The sequence below is a fragment of the Calidris pugnax genome, unplaced genomic scaffold, assembly GCF_001431845.1.
Source record: "Calidris pugnax isolate Ruff unplaced genomic scaffold, ASM143184v1 scaffold60, whole genome shotgun sequence".
NCBI classification, from domain to species: domain Eukaryota; kingdom Metazoa; phylum Chordata; class Aves; order Charadriiformes; family Scolopacidae; genus Calidris; species Calidris pugnax.
In genome coordinates, this window is record NW_015090831.1 from 472,189 (window position 1) to 497,830 (window position 25,642).

Genomic DNA, 25,642 nt, shown 5'->3' on the forward strand with positions numbered 1-25,642 from the left:
TAAATAAATACCAGGATTGTGGAAAACCTTAGGATGTATTTCCTGGAAGTAACATCTCCGAAAACCTCTATCAGAACAGGCCACAATTACAAACTCAATACAAAAGTAGTCATTTTTGTGCTGCAATTCCAAAAAAGAAGCACCTGCGCATCATAGTAGTCACATTTTTTATTTTAACTTTCTGGGGGAATAGGGGAGAGAGAGTATACATTTTTATTTGTACAATATTTAACAATCACTTTATTGAGGGGGAGGAAGGGAGGGAGGGAAGGGGAAGGGGTTGGTTTGTTTTCGGTACTTGCAGAAAAAAAAACCCCAGCGAGTACCTTTTGACAGTAGTACAACAACCTGTGCCCGAAACACTGACAAAATACAAAGAGGAAAAGTTAAAATAATCGCTTTACCAAAAAATCTGGAGAGGTAACGAATGAAGTCTATGGACTGAAACGGCGTTAAAAAAAAAATAAAAATGAGAAAAAGGAAAAAAAAAAAAAAAAAAAAAGAGAGAAGTACTGCTGGTTGAGTATCTGAGGTAAGAGATGGCCCGTGGAGGATGCTACGGCAACGGGTTTGCCCAGGGAGGGCTATTCCTGTGGTTTGTACCAAGTGTTCCTAGGAAATGGATTCAAAAAGGGTTTAAAAAAAAAAAAAGGAGAAGCTGAAAAAAAAAGAAATAAGAGCAAACTGGTGACGCTGTTGTCCTCTGTCAAATGCTGATGGGAGCAGGAGCTGTGTGATGGCTGATGGGTACAATTCCCCCACCCAAAGTGGGATTTTTGGAAAGTTACACCCGCTCTGTACATCTGAGGGAAGGGAGGAAGTGGTGAGTTGGGTGTCAGGGTCCCATCCCTGATGATGGTGCTACTCCAACAACTCCACCTGCTCCCCAAGGATGTGGGGCACAAAGGGCTCACCCTCCAACCCAACGGAAGGAGTAAAAACCTTCTGGAGGGGTGGAGAAGCCTCGGTCCTGGGCCTTGTGGCAGCTGAAGTTCAGAGCAAGGGATGGGATGTTCCTCGGAGGGGACTCTGTGGAGCTCACACCCCCACCATGGGACACCATGGGACAGCGCTCACAACCTCCACAATTAATGCTCTAAAAACAAAGACACACCTCAAAATGCCCGGCCAGAAGCGTTGAGACCAGACCAGCTCCAGGGAGGGGGTATTTTTACCAATTAAAAAGCGTTTAGGCTAAAACCAGCTCAATTACACTGTTAAAGCAGTACGATATGGAAGGTGGGGGGGGTTATCACCCCCTCCCGGGTGCCCTTTGCAGGGTGAAGGGTCCAGGTGACACCAGAGTCCCTCAACGTCACCAGGAGAACCTGAAGTCCAAGGGGTGACACCCCAATGACACACGGGTCACACACGACCAATTTTTGGACGAGTAACACGTCATGAAACCATCTCATTTGTTCAGAACTCAGAGCTACGTCCCTGTCCTGCTGGGGAAGTCATGGCCTGGGATTAAAAAATGGAAGCAAAACCAAAGTGTCAAGAGAAGAAGTTGGCCAAAAATTAAGATTTCTTGGGTTTTTTTCCAGAGCAGGGTTCCTTGGGCACCGAGGGCACCAGGAGCCAGCCACCACCACCTGAGCCTTCCTCTCTCCCTGCCCACAGCCTCCTCCTGTTACCCACATCCTCTCTGGTTGATCCCAGAGATCCCTCCAGGTGTAGAACCGAGGGTCCCTCCTGCCTCTACAGCTCCATTATCCAGGGAACACTCAGCGAGCTCCGAATGGCAAAGTTTAAAGCTTCTTGTTGAAGGCAGGGGGTGGAAAACCAAAGACAAACCTCCAGAAGCCAGAGCAGGAGACACATCAGCGGGGGGTTCTGCGCTCTACGGGGTCATCAAGTGGAGTTTTACTTGGAAATTTGTGGAAAGGATCCAATGAAGGCGGCGAAACGGTACCTGGGAGAAGCGCTTTGGCACCTGCCCCCCAACCAACCGCTCTGTCACTCCCAGATAAGGCAGCGGAGTGGGGAAAGCCATTTCACTGCTTTTCCCTCATTTTCTGGAATTTGGGCTGGTCATGGCATATTCCGAGCTGTAGCAGAACTCAAGCATCCCTGAAAATCTGTAAGGATTTAGCATCTGGGGCTAGAAATTTCCATAGGATTCCGGGATAACCCAACGTCTCCCAGACGCGAATCAGGACTCGGCTAAAACGGCACCGGGGGAAATCTCGGAGCAGAAAGGAAAGAATTTGGGGTAAAAAACACAAAGAACTGAGCTTCCTGAGGTGATCCTGAAACAGTGACACAGAACCCACTGCTTAGTGGGACAGAGCAGGCGCGAGGCACACCTGGGCACAAACATAAATAGGAAAAGAAAAGACTTTTTGTTTTTTAAAAAAAAAAAAAACTAACAAGAATTCAGAGCTTTCCAGTGTCAGAGCTCACAGAAAATTTAAAAAAAAAAAAGAAAAAGTCATGCTTAAGTTTTCAAATATTCCTCAGACACAGCAAACCTAAATAGTATTCAGTTAAATAAAGGGATGGGATACTCTGGGAAATGGAGGTCAGAGAAAAAGCTTTTAAACTCAAAGAGGAAGGAAAAATTTTTTGTTTCAATAAACAGCACTTTCTTCTTTTTTTTTTTTTTTTTTATACACAACAAGCTAGTACAAGAAAAAGGCTAAAAACACTGCTTTTAGGAATGGCCATTTACTGTTGGCATGAAGCATAGCTTAACCCTTTTTTTTTTTTTTTTCTTTCTTTTTTTTTCTTTTTTTAAATAACACAGTGACTTTGAAATACATCATTTACAAAACACGGCTGGGTTTCTTATTCCAATTGCCTTAGTGTTGTCGTCGAGGGGGCGGTTTGGCGGCGGTGGAGCTGAGGTATACCTTGTTGAGGGAGGTTTGAAGTTAATACTTGGAAGCCTCTTTTTGCTAGATCCCACTGGATTATTTCCTTTTTGTTTCTGTACACCGAAGAGCAGCACACTCAACATTCACAAGCTGTGTCATATTGGCATTAACAAGAGTCATTTTTATAAACAACGGCAAATGCAATAAAAACAAGTTACCCTTTTTTTTGTTGTTGTTGTTGTTGTTGGTTTGTCTGTGGTTTGTTTTTTTGTTTTCGATCTGAAATGAAATGTTTGATTTTAAAAAAAATAACAGTAGTTCCTTTAAAGGAATTAGTCTCTTCCGACGGGGGGGGTTTTAAGAAATCTGATGTCAGTTTTTAAAACGCTTCGATTAACGCCGGGGCGGCTCCGGATTCTTCATTTTCAGTTCCTTTCGGGGCGCGGTGTCGTTCCTGGGACACCCCCCCCCCCCCCACCCTGGGGGTGTGAGCAGGGAATGCACAAAGTCTGACGGATCCCTCTCGGGGAGGAGGGAAAGGAGAAAAAAAAATAATAATAAATGAAGGAAAAATCACCTGGCGATGAAATTCCGGAGAGAGACTTCCTGCTCCTTCCCCACCGGACCCGGCGCCTCCGCGTTAGCAGCTCCAGTGCAGAGAGTCCCCGGCGGGCAGTTGTGTCACCAGTGCAACTATCATAGACTGGATTCTTTGGGAGGAAAGTCAACGTTTGTCACCATGGTGACCACAGTCACGATGTCCTCTGTGGTGATAATGTTAGTTAGTTTTTGCATCTGGATGATGCGCTCTTCCACGCAACCCGCCGACAGCCTGGCCTCCGCGTCGTGATCCCAGCACTCCTCGATGGTCTCGCACAGCATCGCCATCCCCTGCCACAGACACAGCCTGGTCACAAACCAACCGCACACACAACCAGGAGCAACTTCTACAAAGCTCTGCCACCTTGGGTGTGGAACCTACTCTGTCATCTGGGGCTTTATATCTTACTTATTTTCCACTATTTAAACAATATATGCAACAGCGAGGGAATGCCTTTCACCCCACCACCGAAGCACAGAATCTTCTAGGTTGGAAGGGACGCACTTATTTAAACAATATACGCAACAGCGAGGGAATGCCTTTCATCCCACCACAGAATCACAGAATCTTCTAGGTTGGAAGGGACCTCAAAGATCATCTTGTCCAACCATCAACCTAACTGACAAAAATAGACACCCACACAACAAACAAGAAGCATCACCATCACTAACCCATACCTCCCAGCACTACATCAACCCGTCTTTTGAACACCTCCAGGGATGGGGCCTCAACCACCTCCCTGGGCAGCTCATTCCAATGGCTGAGAACCCTTTCTGTGGAAAAATCTCTCCTAATCTCCAATCTGAACCTCCCCTGGTGCAACTTGAGGCTGTTTCCTCTTGTCCTGTCGCCTGTGACTTGGGAGAAGAGACCGACCCCCACCTCTCTACACCCTCCTTTCAGGGAGTTGGAGAGAGCCAGAAGGTCTCCCCTCAGCCTCCTCTTCCCCAGGCTGAACACCCCCAGCTCCCTCAGCCTCTCCTCACAAGACTTGTGCTCCAGACCCCTCACCAGCTCCGTTGCCCTTCTCTGGAACAAAGAAGGACCCACTCTCTGGACCCGCTCCAGCACCTCGTGGTGTTTTAAAAAGCTCTCACACCAAAAGAGGTAGAACTTTTCAGTGGTCCCGTGGAAATCCCAGGGGAGGAAAGGGGGTTTCTGGCTGGCAGGAGTTAACTCCTCTCCCCGGTGACTCTGAGCTAATCCAGCAACTGCTCATCACCAGGAGCAGATGGGAACACACACTCCTTTTTCTTGCAGACAGACAGCGTCATCTATTGTTTCTAACAACCCATTTTAAAAAAAACAACAAAAAAACCCAAAGAAAACAACAAAACCCAAAATAAAAGCAGGGCTAGGAATTAGCAGTGGTGTAACCACAAGTCTCCAGCCATCAACCAGAGCAGGGAAGCAATTCCTGCCTAACTGCTCCCAGAAATTCCTCACGTGACACTGCTCGCCCCATGTCACATCCCTGTAGGAAATCAAGACGATTATTATTCCTTAAATCCATTTTTAACATGCAAAAGTAACTCTCTAGAACATCTTTTCATTCAAAAAGATCACTCGCTTTCAGATCAAGAGAGAATATTTTAAGAGTGAGAACAGATCACTTCACAGACCATTTAATTATTACCAGAATTATTGAATTCTTCCTAAAAAAGACAGGATTATGAACAAAATCTGAACCCCAAAGGGTGCCCGGACTCAGAAGCGCTTGGGTGTGTTGCTACTTACAGAATGTTTCTGCCAACACTCTCTTAACACGGGTCTCTTCTTTTTGTGAACTACAACCTCCTGCATGTCCTCCAGGGAGGGATGCTGCCCGATTTCTTCTTCGAATGGCAACATGTACTCATCTACCGGGCCTATGGAGAAAAGAAATTTAAAAAATAAGAAGTTAAACCACAAATTTGGCTTTTAAAAAAGGAGAAAAGAATAATCAGCTTGGTCTCTGAGCAACGTAGCCCATCACCAGACTCTCGGGGAGCAGTTTGCTCTCTGGCACCATTAAAAGCTCGCCCTATGGCAGGCTGGCTGCGAGCTAAAGTGGTTTTTTAAAAGCTAAAAATTTTACAAGTTAAAAATGAAGATTTTAATTGAGCAGCAGAGGCAGTTTTGGGAGGGGGAAGCCTTTGCTCTTCTGCGTGTGGCAGCCGAAAGGTTATGAACTTCCCAGGGAGGCTCCAGTACCCACCAGCTCCTGGTGGCTTCGATGAGAGAAATCCCCTACCACCCTTATTAAATTTAATTCCCTACATATAATCGACCTTCCCCTTTTCCTGCTCTCACTACTCCTCTCCCAGACCAAGGGAAGGATTTCCAGGCCCCGACCCATCGCTCACCGTCGGCGGCCGTGCAGCGCGACGCCAGCTCCCAGAGGACCAAGCCCATGGCGTACATGTCTATCCTCAGAAAGGCGTCCCTTTGGAAGTTGATAGCACCTTCTAGGACCTCGGGAGCCATGTACCTTCGGGTACCCACCTGGGGAGAGAGCACAGCACAAGGGTTTCAACACCTGAGAACCTCCACCCCCCCAATTCCTGCTCCGGCCGGGGCCGATTCCAATAATCTTTTGGCAAAGACTAAAAATCGCCGTGGTTATCCTCGCTCAGGAGCAAACCTGGGAAGTGTCTTCTATCCTTATATCCAATCGCAGGGATTAGAAGCAATGGGATAGAGCAGGTCTTACAAAGGATACTTAGGAAGCAGAAAAAACCAGAATATATTTTAAAATAACATATTTGCATATTAATTCAACGTATTTGTCACCGCCATTCCTTGTTTTCTTCCAGATTACAGGAAGGCCACTATTCCTATTTTTTCCACGTCAAAAGAATTATTAATTTCACATAAAGATGGGAAAACTGCTTCTGTTTCTTCCCGTGACAGAAGCAGTAACAAAAACAGCAGAGGAAAACCAGCTCCCCCAGTGCAAATGAGAAAGTTCTCCGGAATCCCTTACACAAAACTGGCTGTTCCATCAAAAACTGAACCTTCTTTTTGACCACATTCAATGATGAAATTATCTCATCTGAATAAATCAGAACTTCTGAGATGCCTGAAGATGATCCTGGTAACACCTATGGTGCTCTGAAATTTATCATTTTATTGTATTGACTTTTTTTTTGCCCTTGGACCACAAACTGTGAAATTCTGCCTAAAATGAAATATATCCATGAAATATATTCTGGAGAGTCTTCCAGACTGGCCAGACTGGAAAGTTGGGCAGAGGAACCCGATGAAGTTCAACAAGGACAAGTGCAGGGTGCTGCACCTGGGGAGGAGTAACCCCCTGCACCAGGACAGGTTGGGGGTGACCTGCTGGAGAGCAGCTCTGAGGAGAAAGACCTGGGAGTCCTGGTGGACAACAGGGTGAACATGGGGCAGCAATGGGCCCTTGTGGCCAAGAGGGCCAAGGGCATCCTGGGGGGCATCAGGAAGAGTGTGGCCAGCAGGTGGAGGGAGGTCATCCTGCCCCTCTGCTCTGCCCTGGGGAGGCCCCATCTGGAGCACTGGGTCCAGGTCTGGGCTCCCCAGTTCCAGAAGGACAGGGAACTGCTGGAGAGGGGACAGCAGAGGCTACAGAGATGATGAGGGGCCTGGAGCATCTCTCTTACAAAGAAAGGCTGAGGGACTTGGGGCTTTTTAGTCTGGAGAAGAGAAGGCTGAGGGGGGATCTGATCAACACCTATAAATACTTCAAGGGTGGGTGTCAGGAGGATGGGGCCAGGCTTTTTTCAGTGGTGCCCAGGGACAGGACAAGAGGGAACGGGCACAAACTTGACCACAGGAAGTTCCGCCTAAACTTGAGGAGGAACTTCTTCACTTTGAGGTTGGCAGAGCCCTGGCAGAGGCTGCCCAGAGAGGTGGTGGAGTCTCCTTCTCTGGAGACATTCAAACCCACCTGGACACGTTCCTGTGGGACCTGCTCTGGGTGGACCTGCTCTGGTAGGGGGTTGGAGGAGATGATCCTTCCAACCCTGGATCATTCTCTGACTCTGTGATCTAAAGAACTGTTTCATTTCTCTGTGACTCTGTGATCTAAAGAACTGTTTCATTTTGAGCCTGAGAGAAAGCACTAATTCCCCCAGTCCTTCCAGGTCACTGAAAGCAGGGTTGATGATGCCGTATCCCAGGCAGGAATACCACCCAACCCATCCATGTCCATCCACACACCGCTCACTCTTGGATGGTTTCTGCCACCAGAGGTCTGTACCTGTCCGTGCGTGTCCCCTGCTGACTTCCCAGCCTCAAACTTTAAGGCCAGGCCAAAATCAGCAATACAAGCTGTCAGGTTATTTTTCAGCAGCACGTTCTTGCTTTTGATGTCCCTTTCAAGGTAAGGAAAAAATAAATAAATCATTAGAGATATAGAACATGAAATACCATATAGAGTTCTAAAGAAAAAAGTAATATAATATACCAAAGAATATTATAATATGAGAGATATATATGAAATACATATATATTTGAAATATAATATGAAAGACATGGAAATTATTCATTTAAACAACAAAAGAATAATAAAACCTGGTGTGTGTACACGTGCAAACCTTTGTTCTTATGGAAATACGTGAGACAGCAACTGGAATGGTCATTTTGTGCTCAGTTCTCAATACACACAGATTTATAAGCACGTGGGATAGGAACAGAATAAAACTGTAGTTACTGAGTTGTTTAATTACAACTACATTCTGTTTGTGTAAATAATAGGAAACAAAACAGTTTGAAAATGACCCTTGGTTGTTTCTAACAAGGAGATACTTGATTTCCTGCAGAAACAAGAGATTCTGGGCTCCATCCAGGGTCCCACCTGCCCCCTGTGCCCCCCCACCCTCCACATTTACCTCCAGTTGAGCCGTTCCACTCATGAAATCCCAAATTCTCCAGAATGTGTACTTTTCTTACCCTATTTGCCTGTCTTTTATTGTGGCTACATTATCCTCTCAGCTCCCTACTTCTCTGAATAGTTTTCTACACCTACTTCATGAAAAAACTGCAATTACACTTAGTAATAGATGTAACATTTACAGCGTGTTTCTGTCTGAAGGCATCCAGTATTAAAGTTATATACAGAAGTTGTTTCAAATAGCTGTAATACTAATTATTTCATATACTGGAGAGGATACTTAAATAATTAACTGTATAAAAAAAAAGAAGAATGTCTGATATTAACCACGATCACCACACCACCTTCTATAGACCATCACATTTTTGCTTATCACCAGATTTTTCTTATGAGGCTCTTGATAATTCCAGAAGGAAGGTATCACAGAGTAATTAGTGGGATGTCTCTTACCTGTCCATGTCTCATACCCCTTAGCTCAAAGTTAAATTTAATTAATATCCCAGCCAGACTCTACCTGTGGGAGATGGCAGGTTTATGCCCATCTTTGAGGCCCGGAATGTCCTCGTGGAGATAGGCCAGGCCTCGAGCCATGGTCTGAGCAATGTGACACAGCTCGTTCCAAGAAACCACGTTAGCCTTCAGGAAGTCTGTTAATGAACCCTGCACAGCAAAAAAAAAACAATTACAAGCTCATTTTAATTGTCATCTGCTCATAAAGGAAACTTCTAGATGGTCTCCAGCACTGAAGAACACGCAATGCCCCTCTGCCTTCCTCTCTTTTCTGACAGACCCTATAATCACACGCATTGATGCGCCATCAGCTGCTCGTTTGAACACCCCAAAATCAACCTCTGCATCATCTCCAGACCATGAACAGAACCAAGATGCTTCTACACATCACCTCAAGAAGCAAACAGCCCAACACTAGACTCCACACTGGTGCACACTGGCCAATGAACTGGCCTTAATGGTGTCAGGAATGGGAGCTGGACTTAGGATATTTAAGTTCTTTATAAAACCACCCTGATTTCAGAGGGTGATTCGTAACCTTCCAGGCAGAGGAAATCACAGGGTAGATCCACCTTCAAGGATCCTGCTGAGCTGTTCACTAAGACCTTTCATTCATAGTCTTAAGTCTTTTCTTAATGGACCAGCAACAGTTTCACAGCAGAGTTTCAGAGTGAAACACAAACTCTGAATAAATATAAAGAGATACAAGAAAAATCTAGTCAACGTGAAGCTCCTCTCTTCAAACTCACGTCCATAACCCCTCTCTACACACCCATTTCCATGGATCTGTGCATTATCCGGTTTGTCAGATGTCACCGCGGCGCGTTGCCGTGTCAAAAAGCAATAAAAGGCAAAAATAAAGCACCATCAAAGTGTAGATGCTACACTTTAAAAATAAAAAAGTCCTATTTTCCATCAGGCATCTCCGGCACCACCTTTCCAACACTAACAAGTGTTCTAAAAACTCTTAGACAAAAAAAAAACCACCCAAAAAACCAAAACAAGCCACCTTTCCAACACTAACAAGTGTTTTAAAAACTCTTAGACAAAATACCCACCCAAATAAACAAAACAATGGCAATAACCTTTCAGAAGGCAAATCAGTTTGAAAGTCTCTACTTGATCACAAAGGTCTGTCAAAAATGTTGACTAGTTGGATAGTTTTAGCCTAAATTATTTAAAGCAGAGGCAAAAGTGGGACAAAAATGCCAGAATGAAGACTATAACATTCATTATTAGAAATATCATCTATGAGCTACCCTTAATGTATTCACAGATCTATATTGCACAGGTTTGGATTTCCTCAAATCTGCCACTGGTGACTAAATTGAAATTTAAATTTATACTTAGATTTGTTACAGTTACATGTATTAAAAAGCCCAAACTGAGTGGACAAAATAAAACAGTGAACACATTCTTAATGACATTTATTTGTCTTATTGTGGCTGTCACAATCTAATTGATACTTATATCACTTCATTCTTACAGACACAAGGAAAACAAAAATAAAAGAAAACTGAAAGATGGAGTTTGTTTAATCTGGGCAGATTTAGGGAGGGGATATTCAAAATCACATACTCTAAAAAGCAGAAAAGTAGAATAAATGTGTGTTTTCTAAAACAACTCCTCTATTAAGTAAAGACTGATGACAACTTTCTCAGCTGGCTGAAAAGAAATGTAAATAAACTCCCATCCAACGGAAAGAAACAAGCTAAAAATACACTTGAAACCATGTTAAATTTCATTTCTTAACTGTCTAAAGTTCACCTTTGTGACAAATTTCTAAGGCTGTTCTTCCTCTGCCATAACCATAGGAAAAGAGAGACTAAATTGAGGAGTAACAAGTACCTTTTCGTGAAATGCTGTGATCAACCAGAGATCGACGTCGATGCTGGTGCCCCGTTTCTCCGCCCCGATGAACTGCAGGATGTTGTCGTGCTTCATCCCGGGTAAGCTGTAGATCTCATACTCGTTCTGCCACGACTGCTTGTCCTGCAAAGAAAAGGGAAGCAGAATAACAGGTACTTTTCCTCCTCTCATTTACAAATGCACAGTAAACGAACTCTCAAAATGAGTAGAAATGGAGTTTTTTGGCAATAGAGGATGCCCTAAGCCCAAGTGTATATTATTAACTTCATGAAGCTGATAGTTTTCACGTTACAAATGTTTAGCCTAATAACAATATTTGTGCACCAAACTGCTGACTTAACATATAAAAAACCAGGAAAGCCTGTCTTTCACATTTCACGTATTCACATAGAGCGGAAAATTGTCCAAAAAGCTTTCATTTGTTGTAAACAAACATCAGCTGTTGAAAACAACATCAGCTCTCACAGACAGGATCCGTGCGAACACAGAGCTGTCGACTGGGACTGGAGGCTGCAAATCGGGACAATTCCTTTAGTCTTAAGAGCATGGCTCAATTCTCATATTTTATTAATCGACAAGAACCCCGTAAAGAATTAGAAATAGGTTTTCCTTCATTAAAATTAATGAACAAAAAATTTAATTTGCTGTGCTGAGGGCTGAAACCCGCCTGAATCCCTGCCATGTCTAGCAGAGTGAGGACCCAGAGATACATTTATTCAGCAGCTCAACACTCAGTTAATAATTAGCAAACAGAAGGACATTTCTTCACCTCAAGGAGAGGTGGGGCTTTTGAATCAACGTGAGATGGATCCTGCTACTGCAGCCTCTCATCCCTTCATGTTCTTTAACTAAACTGCATCTCCAAATTGTGAGTACTGGCCCTTCTGAAACATGGCTCTCAGAAGGAACTTGCTGAGAAGTAAGTATTATTTCACTTAACTGAGGCATATTTAATTGGAACAATCATCTTATGGGTTTGCATTTCAGGATGTTCCTTCCAAGTACAATTTAGTTTGAAAAATATTAACAAATTCTTCTCAACTGATGAGAGATGGGCAAGAGCTGCTTAAAACTACGCCGATCGTGTGTTTTTAGGACTAGAAACAGATAGAGGTATCACAGAGTTGATGTTTCAATAATACATTTGCTGCATTAAAATATATATTTGAAGTCAAGAAACCTCTACCTGCACATCTCTCAGCTCAAGGCATTTCCTGCATTTAAGAATTTCTCTGAGCTGTCTAGATTTACAGTATATTTTGAGATTTCTCTGAAAGAAAAGCCTGCTCTTGTGACCAGGACGAGCTGGTTGAACGTTGTGACATCATGAGTGACACAGAGGACACTCAGAACTTGCACTTACCTGAATGGGGAAGATTTTGACGGCGACGTACTCGTTGAGTAGCTGAGCTTTCCACACACACCCGAATCTCCCCCGGGCTTTGATCTCCAGCAACTGCAACGGCTTCAGACCCATCAACGGGGAAGGTGGTGGTGGCCCAGGATCCTGAAATCAAGGTAAAAGCATTAATTTTGTTGTTATACGTGCTATCTCTGATGACAGCACTAGAAATAAAGGCTTAGAAACCAAAAGAGACTCGGTATCAAACCTCCAACCCCCCTGCAACCAATTCCCCCCAGACAGCCCAGAAACACAACAGTGACCCTTCTCCACAGAAAAGAAAAATGAGGTTGTAGAACATGCTGGGAATTGATGTGCAGGTGACAGCGTGACACCAGTTGCAGTGTAGGTCTCTCTAACCAGTGTAGAAGCGCAGCAGAAATGAAGGAATAAAGATCATCAAGCTTTACTTGTTGACTTTTCCACAAAGATCCCTTCCACTTGACTAAGTCTCCATCCCCATGGCCACCAGGTGGGAAGGAGAAGACACCTACACCAGCAACTGGGCAGAGCTGCTGGGAAGCCCCTCACTCTGCAGTTCCCCACCCACTGGTTGAACTTCTCAGAAGCCATCAAGCCCACACCAGCACAGCTCCACTGCTCACTGGGGGTGTAAGGTCACAAACCAGGACCTGGGCAGGTCACGCCACTACAAGGTCTTCTGTGACATAATGAACATTTTTTTCATCCAGAAACCACAGAACCACACACACAGAGCAGACATTTGGTAGAGGAAACCAAACACCATCATCTCCACCCCTCCAAGTCATAGGAATGGTCGGGTGAGGAACCTGCAACCTTCTACTGCTCCCACCTTTTGCTCATGTAGCTTCCCAAGGTGACACTGAGATGTGACTGTACCTCCAAAACACAACTGGAATTCAATTTAAGATATTATCTGGTCACATCTCGCAATATCTGTGCTTCAATGAGGGGAACCTCAACAATTCCTTTTCAAATCTGAGAGCCCAAGTTGGGAAGTTTTCCAGCATTTAGGAATGCACGTATTTAAGCTTCTTTCCTACCACAAACAAATGCCTCTGCACCAAAGAGCATTACCCTGTGCTCAGAACTTCTGCCTGATCCCCCTTTTCTGAAGTAAAATAAGTAAGTTCTGACATGTAGTGGTCCCCAAGTGGAACTACCAATAGTCTGCTCAGAACCAGAGAGACACCATCTCTTCTGCCTGATCCTCCCTTTTCTGAAGTAAAATTAGTAAGTTCTGGCATGTAGTGGTCCCCAAGTGGAACTACCAATAGTCTCGCCATGACATAAGCTCCACCTTCCTTCCACACCACCCCAAATCACTTTAAACCACAGTTTGTTCCTCAGTCCAAATTACATAGTCTCGCCATGACATAAGCTCCACCTTCCTTCCACACCACCCCAAATCACTTTAAACCACAGTTTGTTCCTCAGTCCAAATTACCAATGACAAGAGGGTGGGGACAAGCAGCTGGATCACCAAGGGGACGAGGGTGAAAGGCTGCTTTAATGGCACTGCAGGTCACACAGAATGAATCAACAGAATGCTATGGGGTTGGCAGGGACCTCTTCAAGCAGCTGGATCACTGAAGGGATGAGGGTGAAAGACTGCTTTTAATGGCACTGCAGGTCACGCAGAATGAATCAACAGAATGACATGGGGTTGGAAGGGACCTCTGGAGATCATCTCCTCCAACCCCCTGCCAGAGCAGGTCCACCCAGAGCAGGTCCCACAGGAATGTGTCCAGGTGGGTTTTGAATGTCTCCAGAGAAGGAGACTCCACCACCTCCCTGGGCAGCCTCTGCCAGGGCTCTGCCACCCTCACAGCAAAGAAGTTCCTCCTCAGGTTTAGGTGGAACTTCCTATGGTCAAGTTTGTGCCCGTTCCCTCTTGTCCTGTCCCTGGGCACCACTAACAAAAGCCTGGCCCCATCCTCCTGACACCCACCCTTGAAGTATTTATAGGCCTTGATCAGATCCCCCCTCAGCCTTCTCTTCTCCAGACTAAAAAGCCCCAAGTCCCTCAGCCTTTCCTCAGCAGAGAGATGCTCCAGGCCCCTCATCATCTCTGTAGCCTCTGCTGTCCCCTCTCCAGCAGCTCCCTGTCCTTCTGGAACTGGGGAGCCCAGAACTGGACAGAGTGTTCCAAGTCCATGGAGACCACAAAACTGTGCCACAAGTCTCAATATTACATATGAAAAAGAAACATAGAAATGAAAGGCAGGTATTGCTTGTAAATGATACCCACACTGAGAATAAAATAAATAAAATAAAAAAAACCCCAAACCCTAAAATTTACTGTTCAAAACACACGTTTGGTTTCTCTATTTTTCCCCAGGCAGAGCTATGATGGTGTTTTAAAGAGAAAGAATGAAAACCACTGGTTGCTTTTACAAAACAAACAAAAGTACTCAATTATTAAGAGTTTGAGCACTTCAGTTCGAAACATAAATATCTTGTGCATGGTAAAGACACGTTTTCTGAACAATTGTGGTTTTCAGTCTGCTTTACTGCTCTGAGAAAGGAGACAAGTGCTTCTGTCTCCAACACAAAGTTTGAGTAGTTTAAGCACAGGAGTAAATAACCTTTTTCTTATTAAACAACAAATACATCCCTCAAAAAGAGCAAGTTTCAAAGAGAAGCAGATTTATAGCAATTTAAAGAAACTGTAAACCAATTCCACAAATTAATAACTGGAAAAGGAAACAAAGTTTGAAACTGAAATTAGAGACACAAAACAACAACTATCTTTGAGAAAGTAGGAAATCCTTTCACCACTGTGACAGCAATTGATGCCTAAAGCTGTTACATCAAAATTTCTGGGTTTAAACTGGGCAAAAATGAAGTTGAGGAGATACCTTTCCCTCCTGTTGCCTTTTGTTGGATGCCAAAGCTCTCCAGGGAAATCAGGGCAATCACTGCCCTCCCTTTGTAATAGTTACAAGTGAAACTAGAAACAAGATGCCCAAATTTACTCCCCAAATCCTACCTGAACTTGCAAAAAAAGCCCTGATATTTTTTGGAACCCTGAGCACCCTGAGCATCTGGGATTTAACATCAGGCAGAGTTTGTGAAGTTGTGAACCCAAGTGACTTGCCTGAATTAAGAGAATAATTTGTGGCAAGGAAATGCAAATCTCACCTTGATTTAATGGCTACAACTCCCTTTCCTTCCCACACCCTCCACCCAAAAAAGCTGAATTTTATACGAATTTTTTCTCCACCACCAAACAAATGACCACTTAATGCTCCTCAAGGCTTTGATGAAAAGAATTACAGCTTCTGCCACGAGAGAAAGCAGAGGCTTCTCAGTAAAAACCGGCCAGTGAAAATTCACACTTCTTACTTTCCTATTAGCCCACAACACTTTGCACATTCTCCAATTTCACATTTCCTAGAAAATCGTGGCATTTCATAATATTTCCCCACTGCCTTCTCGAACAGCCCCCTGTGGTTCCCTGCACATTTCCCTTTCGTGCTCAAACACTTCTCTGAAGTCAAAACTTCCGGCCTTCTTATGAAGCAGCAACACACACACCCACACACCCAAATCAAAACAAATCCCGATTTAAAACGGAAAGTAGAATTGCCTTCTGTTAACATCACTAAAAAGAAGAGTTTTCCAGGTTTTTTTCTGATTTTTTTTCACCCCCCCCCAAACAACTTTCTTAAAATCAAGGGCCATTTACTCTAAAACTACAGGTACTATTTTTATACAGAAATAAAAATACCTCGACGGTATTTTCAATTTGCTCTACTTCTAAGCAAAAATATTGAACGTGTCACAGAGATAATTATTTTCTGTATGGCTTTTTAAAAATCATCTCTGTGGCACCGAGGATGAGGATACAACGTGAGTGCAGATATAATGTGGATATAGTGGTCTAACAGCTTGCTGCAGCTCTTAAAATATAAGGGCACAATTTCCCATTCCTGAGTTTTCCCCCTCCTTTCCCTGGGAATGATCCCGGTGCTTGTTTGACCCCGCAGCAAATCAAGGCAAAAGGCTGCATTGCCAGAATGCTTCCATTTCACTGAATTTCACTGAATTTTTAGGATTGCCAGAATGCTTCTATTTCGCTGAATTTCACTGAATTTTTTAGAGTTGGAAGGGACCATAGAGATCATCTAGTCCCACTCCCCTGCTGAAGCAGGATTGCCCAGAGCTAGAGCATGTTACTCAGGAGCATCCAGGCGGGTCTTGAAAATCTCCAAAGAAGGGGACTCCACACCCTCCCTGGGCAGCCTGTTCCAGGGCTCTGTCACCCTCACCGTGAAGAAGTTTCTCCTCATATTTGAGTGGAACCTCTTATGTTCCAACTTGTGCCCGTTGCCCCTCGTCCTCTCGCTACACTCTTCCCTATGCAACCCAAGATACCATTGGCCTTCCTGGCCGCAAGAGCACACTGTTTACTCATTGTCATTTTACTGTCCACCAGGACCCCTAGATCTTTCTCTTCAGTAGTTGCCTCTAGCGGGTCCACCCCTAACCTGTATTGGTGCCTGACATTCTTCTTCCCCAGGTGCAGGACCCTACACTTTTCCCTGTTGAACCTCATGAGGTTCTTCCTTGCCCAGCCCTCCAGCCTGTCCAAGTCTCGCTGGATGGCAGCACAGCCCTCCGGGGTGTCAGCCACCCCTCCCAGTTTGGTATCATCAGCAAACTTGCTGAGGATACACTCCGTCCCCTCGTCCAGGTCACTGATGAATATATTAAACATTTTATTATTTTATTTTGAATTATTATTTTAAAATCAGGCTGGTTTTCTGAGTATTCAGCTTTTTTTGGGTCTGGTTTTTATGGCTGGGAGTTGTCAGGTAGCACGTACGGGTCGTGCCGGGAAAAGAACAGAGGGAAAATGGTCATTAAAGAATGGGAACTTCCAGAAATAGATTTCCTCAAGTGTCATCTAGAAGGTTCTCGAGATCAGAGAGAAGCTTAACAAACGTGAAACTACCAAATCCATTAAAAATATGACCAAGGGAACAGATTGTTTAAAGACCTGCCCCAGCACAGTCCCTCAGTTTATCTCCAGCCCCGTCTCTCCTACGAGGACTGAAATCAGGGGATTCATCACGTACAACAACGGGGGAAAAAAAGGACTAATTATCAAAACAGGGCTGTACGGAGACACTTTTCTCTTTCCTGACTCCAAAATATAAACATGGCCTCAAACTTCCAGAGTTTGCTTTGTTACCCGGAGCCGTATTTCCGCTTGGTTACAGTTATTCCACAGCTCATATTGTGACTACAGTTGACAAGTCCTCATTGAAAGACTCAAGTGATTTATCTTGGCTGTTTCCTCCCCTTCTAGTTCATTTGCAACCAGATGCTCTCTAAGGTTAAGATCCAAACACAGGAAAAGGTGGCAGAGTTTTTACATTTTGTCATTATTCTCAATTTGACTCTATGATTTGTATCGAACTACATTTCTTGTAAATAAAAAAAAATCATAGAGTGGTTTGGGTTGGAAGGGACCTTAAAGATCATCTCGTTCCAACCCCCTGCCCTGGGGAGGGACACCTCCCACTGGACAATTTTTCTCTTTTTCACCTTTATTTTATTGTACCTTGTTTATACTCCTTTGGGGAAGATGTTTGCAAAGTAGTTACTTGCAGACAGGACACTTCAGCTTCTTCCCTAACTGAGACCACGTCATTTGAAGCAAATCAGTAATAACAGAGACAGAGGAACTCTGATAACCCTTTACAGATGCAAGATTTTCAGGGAAATATTTAAATGGCACCATTCTGTTTTCTTCTAAATTGCATTTACGAGACATTTCAGCTATTAATTAGAGACCTATAGAGACAACGGAAATGGAGCATTCATATTTCAACTCAAATTCTGACTTCCTCCATATCTGGTTTAAAAGCCTTGCAATAACGACCAAGTTTCTGAATTAGCAGTTTTCAGTTCCTTGTAGGTTGACGTGAAGTATCAGTAATTTCATACAAGTAAAAATACAATGCAAAGTCCAAGGAGAGACTTTTTCCAAGCTCTTGAGCGACACAAAACCCACGACACCACGAAGACCACACACCCCAAACGGTCAGAGATGTGTCACAGGTGGGAGAAGACAAGAGACACCCAGGGACTGGACAGAGGTGGTTCCTGGCCATCCCACAGAGGCTGCTCCAGCAGAGCCCCACCACCCCTCTACAGGGTGCTGCACCAGTTGGAAGACCACCCAAACCAGTCTGTAGATGAAGAACCCCAGCCTGACTACGCCTGTTGTGTTTCAACTCAACAACCTGAGAAACTACACGTTTTGAGAAAGCTCTGGAACAGCAGATTAAATCTGTATTTTTAAACCCCGCATGCTTACAAATTTCTAGTCCAAAATTAAAATTAAAAAAAACATAACGTTAACTCATACCAAAATAACTTCTTACATGGCCACAGAAAAGTTCCATAATCATGAACAAACATCAATGCATCTTACCTCAATCATTATATGAAAGGCGTGCTTGTAGAGAGGGGAAAAAAAACACAGGCAAAAGAAATTACTAGTTATACCAAGAATGGGATGAAAAAGCAGCTTATAAGAAAAGAGACAAAAGAAATTGTTTGTGAATTAACAACAAAAAAATATTCATGGGGATAGCAATACTTTCTTGCACTAATAACAGATCATTTAAAATAAAAAAAAAAGTCCATCATTGATACGTTAGCAAAGAAAAATGGGCAAAAAGGAAGAGTATTATACAGACCTTTAGCTGAATTATCTTATAATTAAAGCAGAATTGCCCATTTAGGTGTATAAACAGTCATGTTACTACAAAACAGCATAGAAACACGTGCAGAAAATTAAACATTTATAGAGACAGCAGTTACGCAAACTTATTGCTTGTTATGCTCAAAGTGCACAGCAGAGGGCAGCCTTGTATTGCTTATAATTCCCTGTAATTAGCAGCTGGCTGTGGAAAAGGAAAACTTTTTAATGTCTAAGTTACAACTAAAGCTTCTAAACAAATAAATCATCATATATTAGGGCTAGATTACTGGATTTAATCAATGTATCTGGCACGCTGGAGGTGTAAGTGGAACAAGTGAACTGGAAAACACTAGATCTGGTACGTGGAAAGGGAGATCCCAACGTGAAAGACTCTTTCAGAGCAGTCACAGGAGTCTCCAGGCTGTGGGATGAAGTCCATGATGGAAACCTCAGGCCCAGAGCACCCTTACCCAAAGCTAAAACACATTTTAATGGCATTGTTTGTGCTGCCCTCACCTCCAGTTTTACTGAGCAATCTCATCGCCGCTCATGCACACAGAAGCCCTGAGACACCCTCGTTCCTCCTCCTCCTCCTCTATTTTTGCCACTGCCATTTTTGTTGTCCTTTGAGATTTGATGAGCCACACGTTGGGAGAGCGTGAAATTCAAACACTTGAAGGATTCAGCTACCACATACCAGCAATCACCCTTTGTCTTTACACTCAGGATGCTGTAGGGCCAACAAGAGGCTTTTTTCTGCGCCTCACACACACTTAGCATTATCTAAATAATTAATAATAGGAGGGCTGAAGTATTTCTTTGAGATTTGATGAGACACACGTTGGGAGAGCGTGAAATTCAAACACTTGAAGGATTCAGCTACCACATACCAGCAATCACCCTTTGTCTTTACACTCAGGATGCTGTAGGGCCAACAAGAGGCTTTTTTCTGCGCCTCACACACACTTAGCATTATCTAAATAATTAATAATAGGAGGGCTGAAGTATTTCTTGAAGCCTAGATTAGTAGGGAGTCAGACTTATAAATACTGTAGTAGAGTTTGCTGCTCAAGAACCCTGGAGCCCAACAAGAGGATTCCTCCTCTGGCCATGGTCAGGAGACCACTACTTGAAGGATTCAGCTACCACATACCAGCAATCACCCTTTGTCTTTACACTCAGGATGCTGTAGGGCCAACAAGAGGCTTTTTTCTGCGCCTCACACACACTTAGCATTATCTAAATAATTAATAATAGGAGGGCTGAAGTATTTCTTGAAGCCTAGATTAGTAGGGAGTCAGACTTATAAATACTGTAGTAGAGTTTGCTGCTCAAGAACCCTGGAGCCCAACAAGAGGATTCCTCCTCTGGCCATGGTCAGGAGACCACTGGAGTTGAGGGTAACACCCACCCCAAGGGTCTGAAGCAGGTTCTTGCAGGACTTGTAGAGCCTGCAAGTATTTGGGGGCAATTCATAAGGAAAGAAGACCACCCCCCTAAAAAACCCCAACCGCCCCAAACCACAAAACCACCACCTTAACCTGGATTTCAGAGTAGCTCATCATCTCCACCTTCACATCTCTGTGAGCTGGTGGTTCCAGCAGAAGGACAGCTATTCCAGATATACTTTAGAAAAATACCAGGGAAAATTCTGCAGCAGAAACTCCCCAAACCACAATCCATCTCCAATCCCCTCGTGTTCCTTCACCAGAAGCATCCCTCAACCTGTGAGTGTGATGGGGCTCCTTCACCAGGAGCAGCAGCTGAGCCAAATAAAAGCATCCCTCAACCTGTGAGTGTGATGGGGAGCAGCTCTGAGGAGAGCACCAGAAACACCTCGGTGCTCCCATCCCCACCAATTCAAGCCACCAAAGACCAGACAGTAACTAAACAGAAACTAAAACGTATCACTTGCATGAAATAGCTATTCAACACTTTTCCTGTGGCTGTAAAAAAAAATTGTTAGTCATTTCCTTCAGGTCTAAAATTCTCCAGCTCCTGAGAATTACCTAAATTCATCAGAAAGAAGGAAAAAAATACATGAATCCAACCTTTTCCTCTTCCCGTAACGAGGAACGAAATTCTGAGAAATCAGGGTCCTGTCCTGTGCCTCTCACTGCTCTTGTAAGGGCACCAGCTTTCCCCAAACATAAATAAATTAGACATGCATGAAAATTTTCAAAAAGAGGTTTATGAACATCAGGGACATTCTGATTTTAAAATCCTTGTCCTTCCTTCCAGCCTACAGAGCAGCACCTCGGACTTCATCGGAAACACAAGCATCACCAGCTTAAGCAGCATCAGGCTGTTACAGAAATGCAAATACAGGCTTTCTTATTTCAGGAATTAATATAACTTCTATAAATAAAGATTGGGAGCAATTAACACGGCCCCAAAATAGCTATGATGCACACGAGTGTATATAGGCACACTGCCTTCCTATTTACGCTGCCCAAGAACCAATTCTAAAGGTTTTCTCAGCGATGAAGGAAACGTCTGCAATATTTGTAACCCTTTAGACCAAAAACCTCAAGCAGCGTGGTCTTTTCCAAAATCTGGGCTACCCACAACCATATTCTGAACTTCAAACATGCCACAAAAATCATGACATGGTGTTCCAATTAAATGCAAATGATTGTATTAGAAATTTATTGTGCTTATTCCTTCATTTGTTCCTAACCAGTACCCTAAATCTGTGTATTCACCCACAGTCCCTCAATCTCTTTGGAGAACACAAGACAAAATAAATTACTTTTGAATGCCTTGTGAAACGTGGGATTCTCATCCATTTAGCAATATAAAATATTACCTGAAAAAAGTCAATCTAAAATGTTCAGGAGAGCCTATGTGGGAACACGGGGCAAACTGGACTTTTTTTTGGGAATTAAAAAGCTCCTGAAGGTAGAGAACCCAATTGCAGCCTTCAGAGATCAGTATTTCAGCCTTCCTGTGATTGCTCCAAAGCACTTAGACTGGAATCTAAACATGGTTTTGATAATGTAGATTATTTAGAATATTACTGTAATGAAGGAATAACAGAGAGAAATTCTTCAAGGTAAATTCCATATAGTTCTGCAGAAGCCTTCAGCATTTCATTACTTCTTTAATGTGTAGATGCCAAATCAAAATCTATGACTATAAAACACAAAGTATTGCCTAATCCAGCTTTATCAGATGGACACACACCTCCCTGTAGAGCATCTCAGACCCAATCTGTGCAGGCCACTCCGAAAACCAGCTTCACTACCCCAAATCAAAATCTATGACTATAAAACACCAAGTATTGCCTAATCCAGCTTTATCAGCCGGACACACACCTCCCTGTAGAGCATCTCAGACCCAATCTGTGCAGGCCACTCCGAAAACCAGCTTCACAATAAGCCAGCAACAAGGTGGTACTGAAAGCACAGGGTTTGTAAGACAATGCTCTGTTTGAATCAAGGCCAAAGCACAAAGGAAATTGAAGTTCACTATAGAAATATGTTTGAAACTTTTAAAAAAAATTTTAATTCTACTTCTGATCTGATTTAATTTGATTTTATTTACATTTAATTGAACTTTTAAAGTTGCCTTTAGGCTGCCATTCAGGATGAGATACCTTAAGTCTGGATTTGTATTTTCTTACCTCTTGAAGATTTAAATAGAAAATACAGCTGCATTTACGGTTCATTTAAATGGAGATAGCTCATTCTGAAAGCAAATTGTGAATTCAAGGAAGTACTTAAAAAAAAATACACTTAGCATTATCTAAATAATTAATAATAGGAGGGCTGAAGTATTTCTTGAAGCCTAGATTAGTAGGGAGTCAGACTTATAAATACTGTAGTAGAGTTTGCTGCTCAAGAACCCTGGAGCCCAACAAGAGGATTCCTCCTCTGGCCATGGTCAGGAGACCACTGGAGTTGAGGGTAACACCCACCCCAAGGGTCTGAAGCAGGTTCTTGCAGGACTTGTAGAGCCTGCAAGTATTTGGGGGCAATTCATAAGGAAAGAAGACCACCCCCCTAAAAAACCCCAACCGCCCCAAACCACAAAACCACCACCTTAACCTGGATTTCAGAGTAGCTCATCATCTCCACCTTCACGTCTCTGTGGGCTGGTGGTTCCAGCAGAAGGACAGCTATTCCAGATATACTTTAGAAAAATACCAGGGAAAATTCTGCAGCAGAAACTCCCCAAACCACAATCCATCTCCAATCCCCTCGTGCTCCTTCACCAGGAGCAGCAGCTGAGCCAAATAAAAGCATCCCTCAACCTGTGAGTGTGATGGGGAGCAGCTCTGAGGAGAGCACCAGAAACACCTCGGTGCTCCCATCCCCACCAATTCAAGCCACCAAAGACCAGACAGTAACTAAACAGAAACTAAAACGTATCACTTGCATGAAATAGCTATTCAACACTTTTCCTGTGGCTGTAAAAAAAAATTGTTAGTCATTTCCTTCAGGTCTAAAATTCTCCAGCTCCTGAGAATTACCTAAATTCATCAGAAAGAAGGAAAAAAATACATGAATCCAACCTTTTCCTCTTCCCGTAACGAGGAACGAAATTCTGAGAAATCAGGGTCCTGTCCTGTGCCTCTCACTGCTCTTGTAAGGGCACCAGCTTTCCCCAAACATAAATAAATTAGACATGCATGAAAATTTTCAAAAAGAGGTTTATGAACATCAGGGACATTCTGATTTTAAAATCCTTGTCCTTCCTTCCAGCCTACAGAGCAGCACCTCGGACTTCATCGGAAACACAAGCATCACCAGCTTAAGCAGCATCAGGCTGTTACAGAAATGCAAATACAGGCTTTCTTATTTCAGGAATTAATATAACTTCTATAAATAAAGATTGGGAGCAATTAACACGGCCCCAAAATAGCTATGATGCACACGAGTGTAAACAGGCACACTGCCTTCCTATTTACGCTGCCCAAGAACCAATTCTAAAGGTTTTCTCAGCGATGAAGGAAACGTCTGCAATATTTGTAACCCTTTAGACCAAAAACCTCAAGCAGCGTGGTCTTTTCCAAAATCTGGGCTACCCACAACCATATTCTGAACTTCAAACATGCCACAAAAATCATGACATGGTGTTCCAATTAAATGCAAATGATTGTATTAGAAATTTATTGTGCTTATTCCTTCATTTGTTCCTAACCAGTACCCTAAATCTGTGTATTCACCCACAGTCCCTCAATCTCTTTGGAGAACACAAGACAAAATAAATTACTTTTGAATGCCTTGTGAAACGTGGGATTCTCATCCATTTAGCAATATAAAATATTACCTGAAAAAAGTCAATCTAAAATGTTCAGGAGAGCCTATGTGGGAACACGGGGCAAACTGGACTTTTTTTTGGGAATTAAAAAGCTCCTGAAGGTAGAGAACCCAATTGCAGCCTTCAGAGATCAGTATTTCAGCCTTCCTGTGATTGCTCCAAAGCACTTAGACTGGAATCTAAACATGGTTTTGATAATGTAGATTATTTAGAATATTACTGTAATGAAGGAATAACAGAGAGAAATTCTTCAAGGTAAATTCCATATAGTTCTGCAGAAGCCTTCAGCATTTCATTACTTCTTTAATGTGTAGATGCCAAATCAAAATCTATGACTATAAAACACAAAGTATTGCCTAATCCAGCTTTATCAGATGGACACACACCTCCCTGTAGAGCATCTCAGACCCAATCTGTGCAGGCCACTCCGAAAACCAGCTTCACAATAAGCCAGCAACAAGGTGGTACTGAAAGCACAGGGTTTGTAAGACAATGCTCTGTTTGAATCAAGGCCAAAGCACAAAGGAAATTGAAGTTCACTATAGAAATATGTTTGAAACTTTTAAAAAAAATTTTAATTCTACTTCTGATCTGATTTAATTTGATTTTATTTACATTTAATTGAACTTTTAAAGTTGCCTTTAGGCTGCCATTCAGGATGAGATACCTTAAGTCTGGATTTGTATTTTCTTACCTCTTGAAGATTTAAATAGAAAATACAGCTGCATTTACGGTTCATTTAAATGGAGATAGCTCATTCTGAAAGCAAATTGTGAATTCAAGGAAGTACTTAAAAAAAAATAATCTTTTAAAAGCTCTCAAGATTTTGAATGAAACTTCTGGATGTCTGGTTCTGTTGAACATTGGAAAAGAATACATCACTATGCACTTAGTTTGCAATTATTTGTCAATAATTACAAATTCTTCCCTCTAAGATTTTAAGAACTCCATGTATTGCAATAACCCATGAACTTAAATAGCTTGGAATTGTGTCTTTTTTTTATCTGCTACACATGAAGGACTCATCTGTCATAACTTTCCTCCTGTATTCTCACAGTACCTCTGTATTTGTGGGGTTCCCCCCTTTCAACAACCACATCATGGTTGTGCCTCAAGGTACCACAATCAAAAACCAGATCCTTCTCCTGTGTCACTCCAGCTATTGATGGAAATCCAATTCTAGATTGATAGATTCTTACTGGTCCTGAAGATATGAAATGCAGTATTAGAGCACGTGAGACCACGCACACACCTAGCAGTCCAAATCCTGGGATCACTCAGCTCTGCCTCTTTAATGCCAACATTGCCACTCATTACAAGTTAATCATTCATTAACCACTGAGATGTTACCCAGCCTTAACTCCTTCCTTGCTACCCACAACCTCCAGCTCAGTCTTTAGCTGGTTTTATTTCAATTTTTAGTTTTTCTTCTTCTCAGTTGATCAATCTCTTTTCCCATGTCACAGGGACACCTGGCTTCTCCTCTAGATATTTCTCAAGTAGCTATAAATCTTCCTAGGTTTGGAATAAGTCCTTGTAAAAACACCTCTCCCTTTCTTACTCTTCATTTTTCAAGTGTTACAGGGGTTCCATTAAAATATCTGTAACAACAAGAAAAAAA

At 43.0% G+C, this 25,642-nt stretch overlaps 1 protein-coding gene across 2 annotated transcripts in view; it reads right to left on the reverse strand.

Moving 5' to 3' along the window:
- Positions 1-153: 153 nt before the first annotated feature.
- The window catches only part of ACVR2A (activin A receptor type IIA), a 75,507-nt gene continuing 50,018 nt past the window's right edge, over positions 154-25,642 (reverse strand). The window contains exons 5-12 of one of the 2 annotated variants that reach the window (XM_014941173.1): positions 18,484-18,507; positions 12,015-12,158; positions 10,631-10,774; positions 8,787-8,932; positions 7,640-7,754; positions 5,766-5,904; positions 5,158-5,288; positions 154-3,710 (exon numbers count right to left, since the gene is read on the reverse strand). In XM_014941173.1, the coding sequence (XP_014796659.1) occupies positions 3,516-3,710; positions 5,158-5,288; positions 5,766-5,904; positions 7,640-7,754; positions 8,787-8,932; positions 10,631-10,774; positions 12,015-12,158; positions 18,484-18,507 (1,038 nt within the window). In that variant the 3' untranslated portion in view covers positions 154-3,515. The remainder of the gene's footprint in view (positions 3,711-5,157; positions 5,289-5,765; positions 5,905-7,639; positions 7,755-8,786; positions 8,933-10,630; positions 10,775-12,014; positions 12,159-18,483; positions 18,508-25,642) is intronic. The other variant, XM_014941174.1, reaches the window with a different exon arrangement.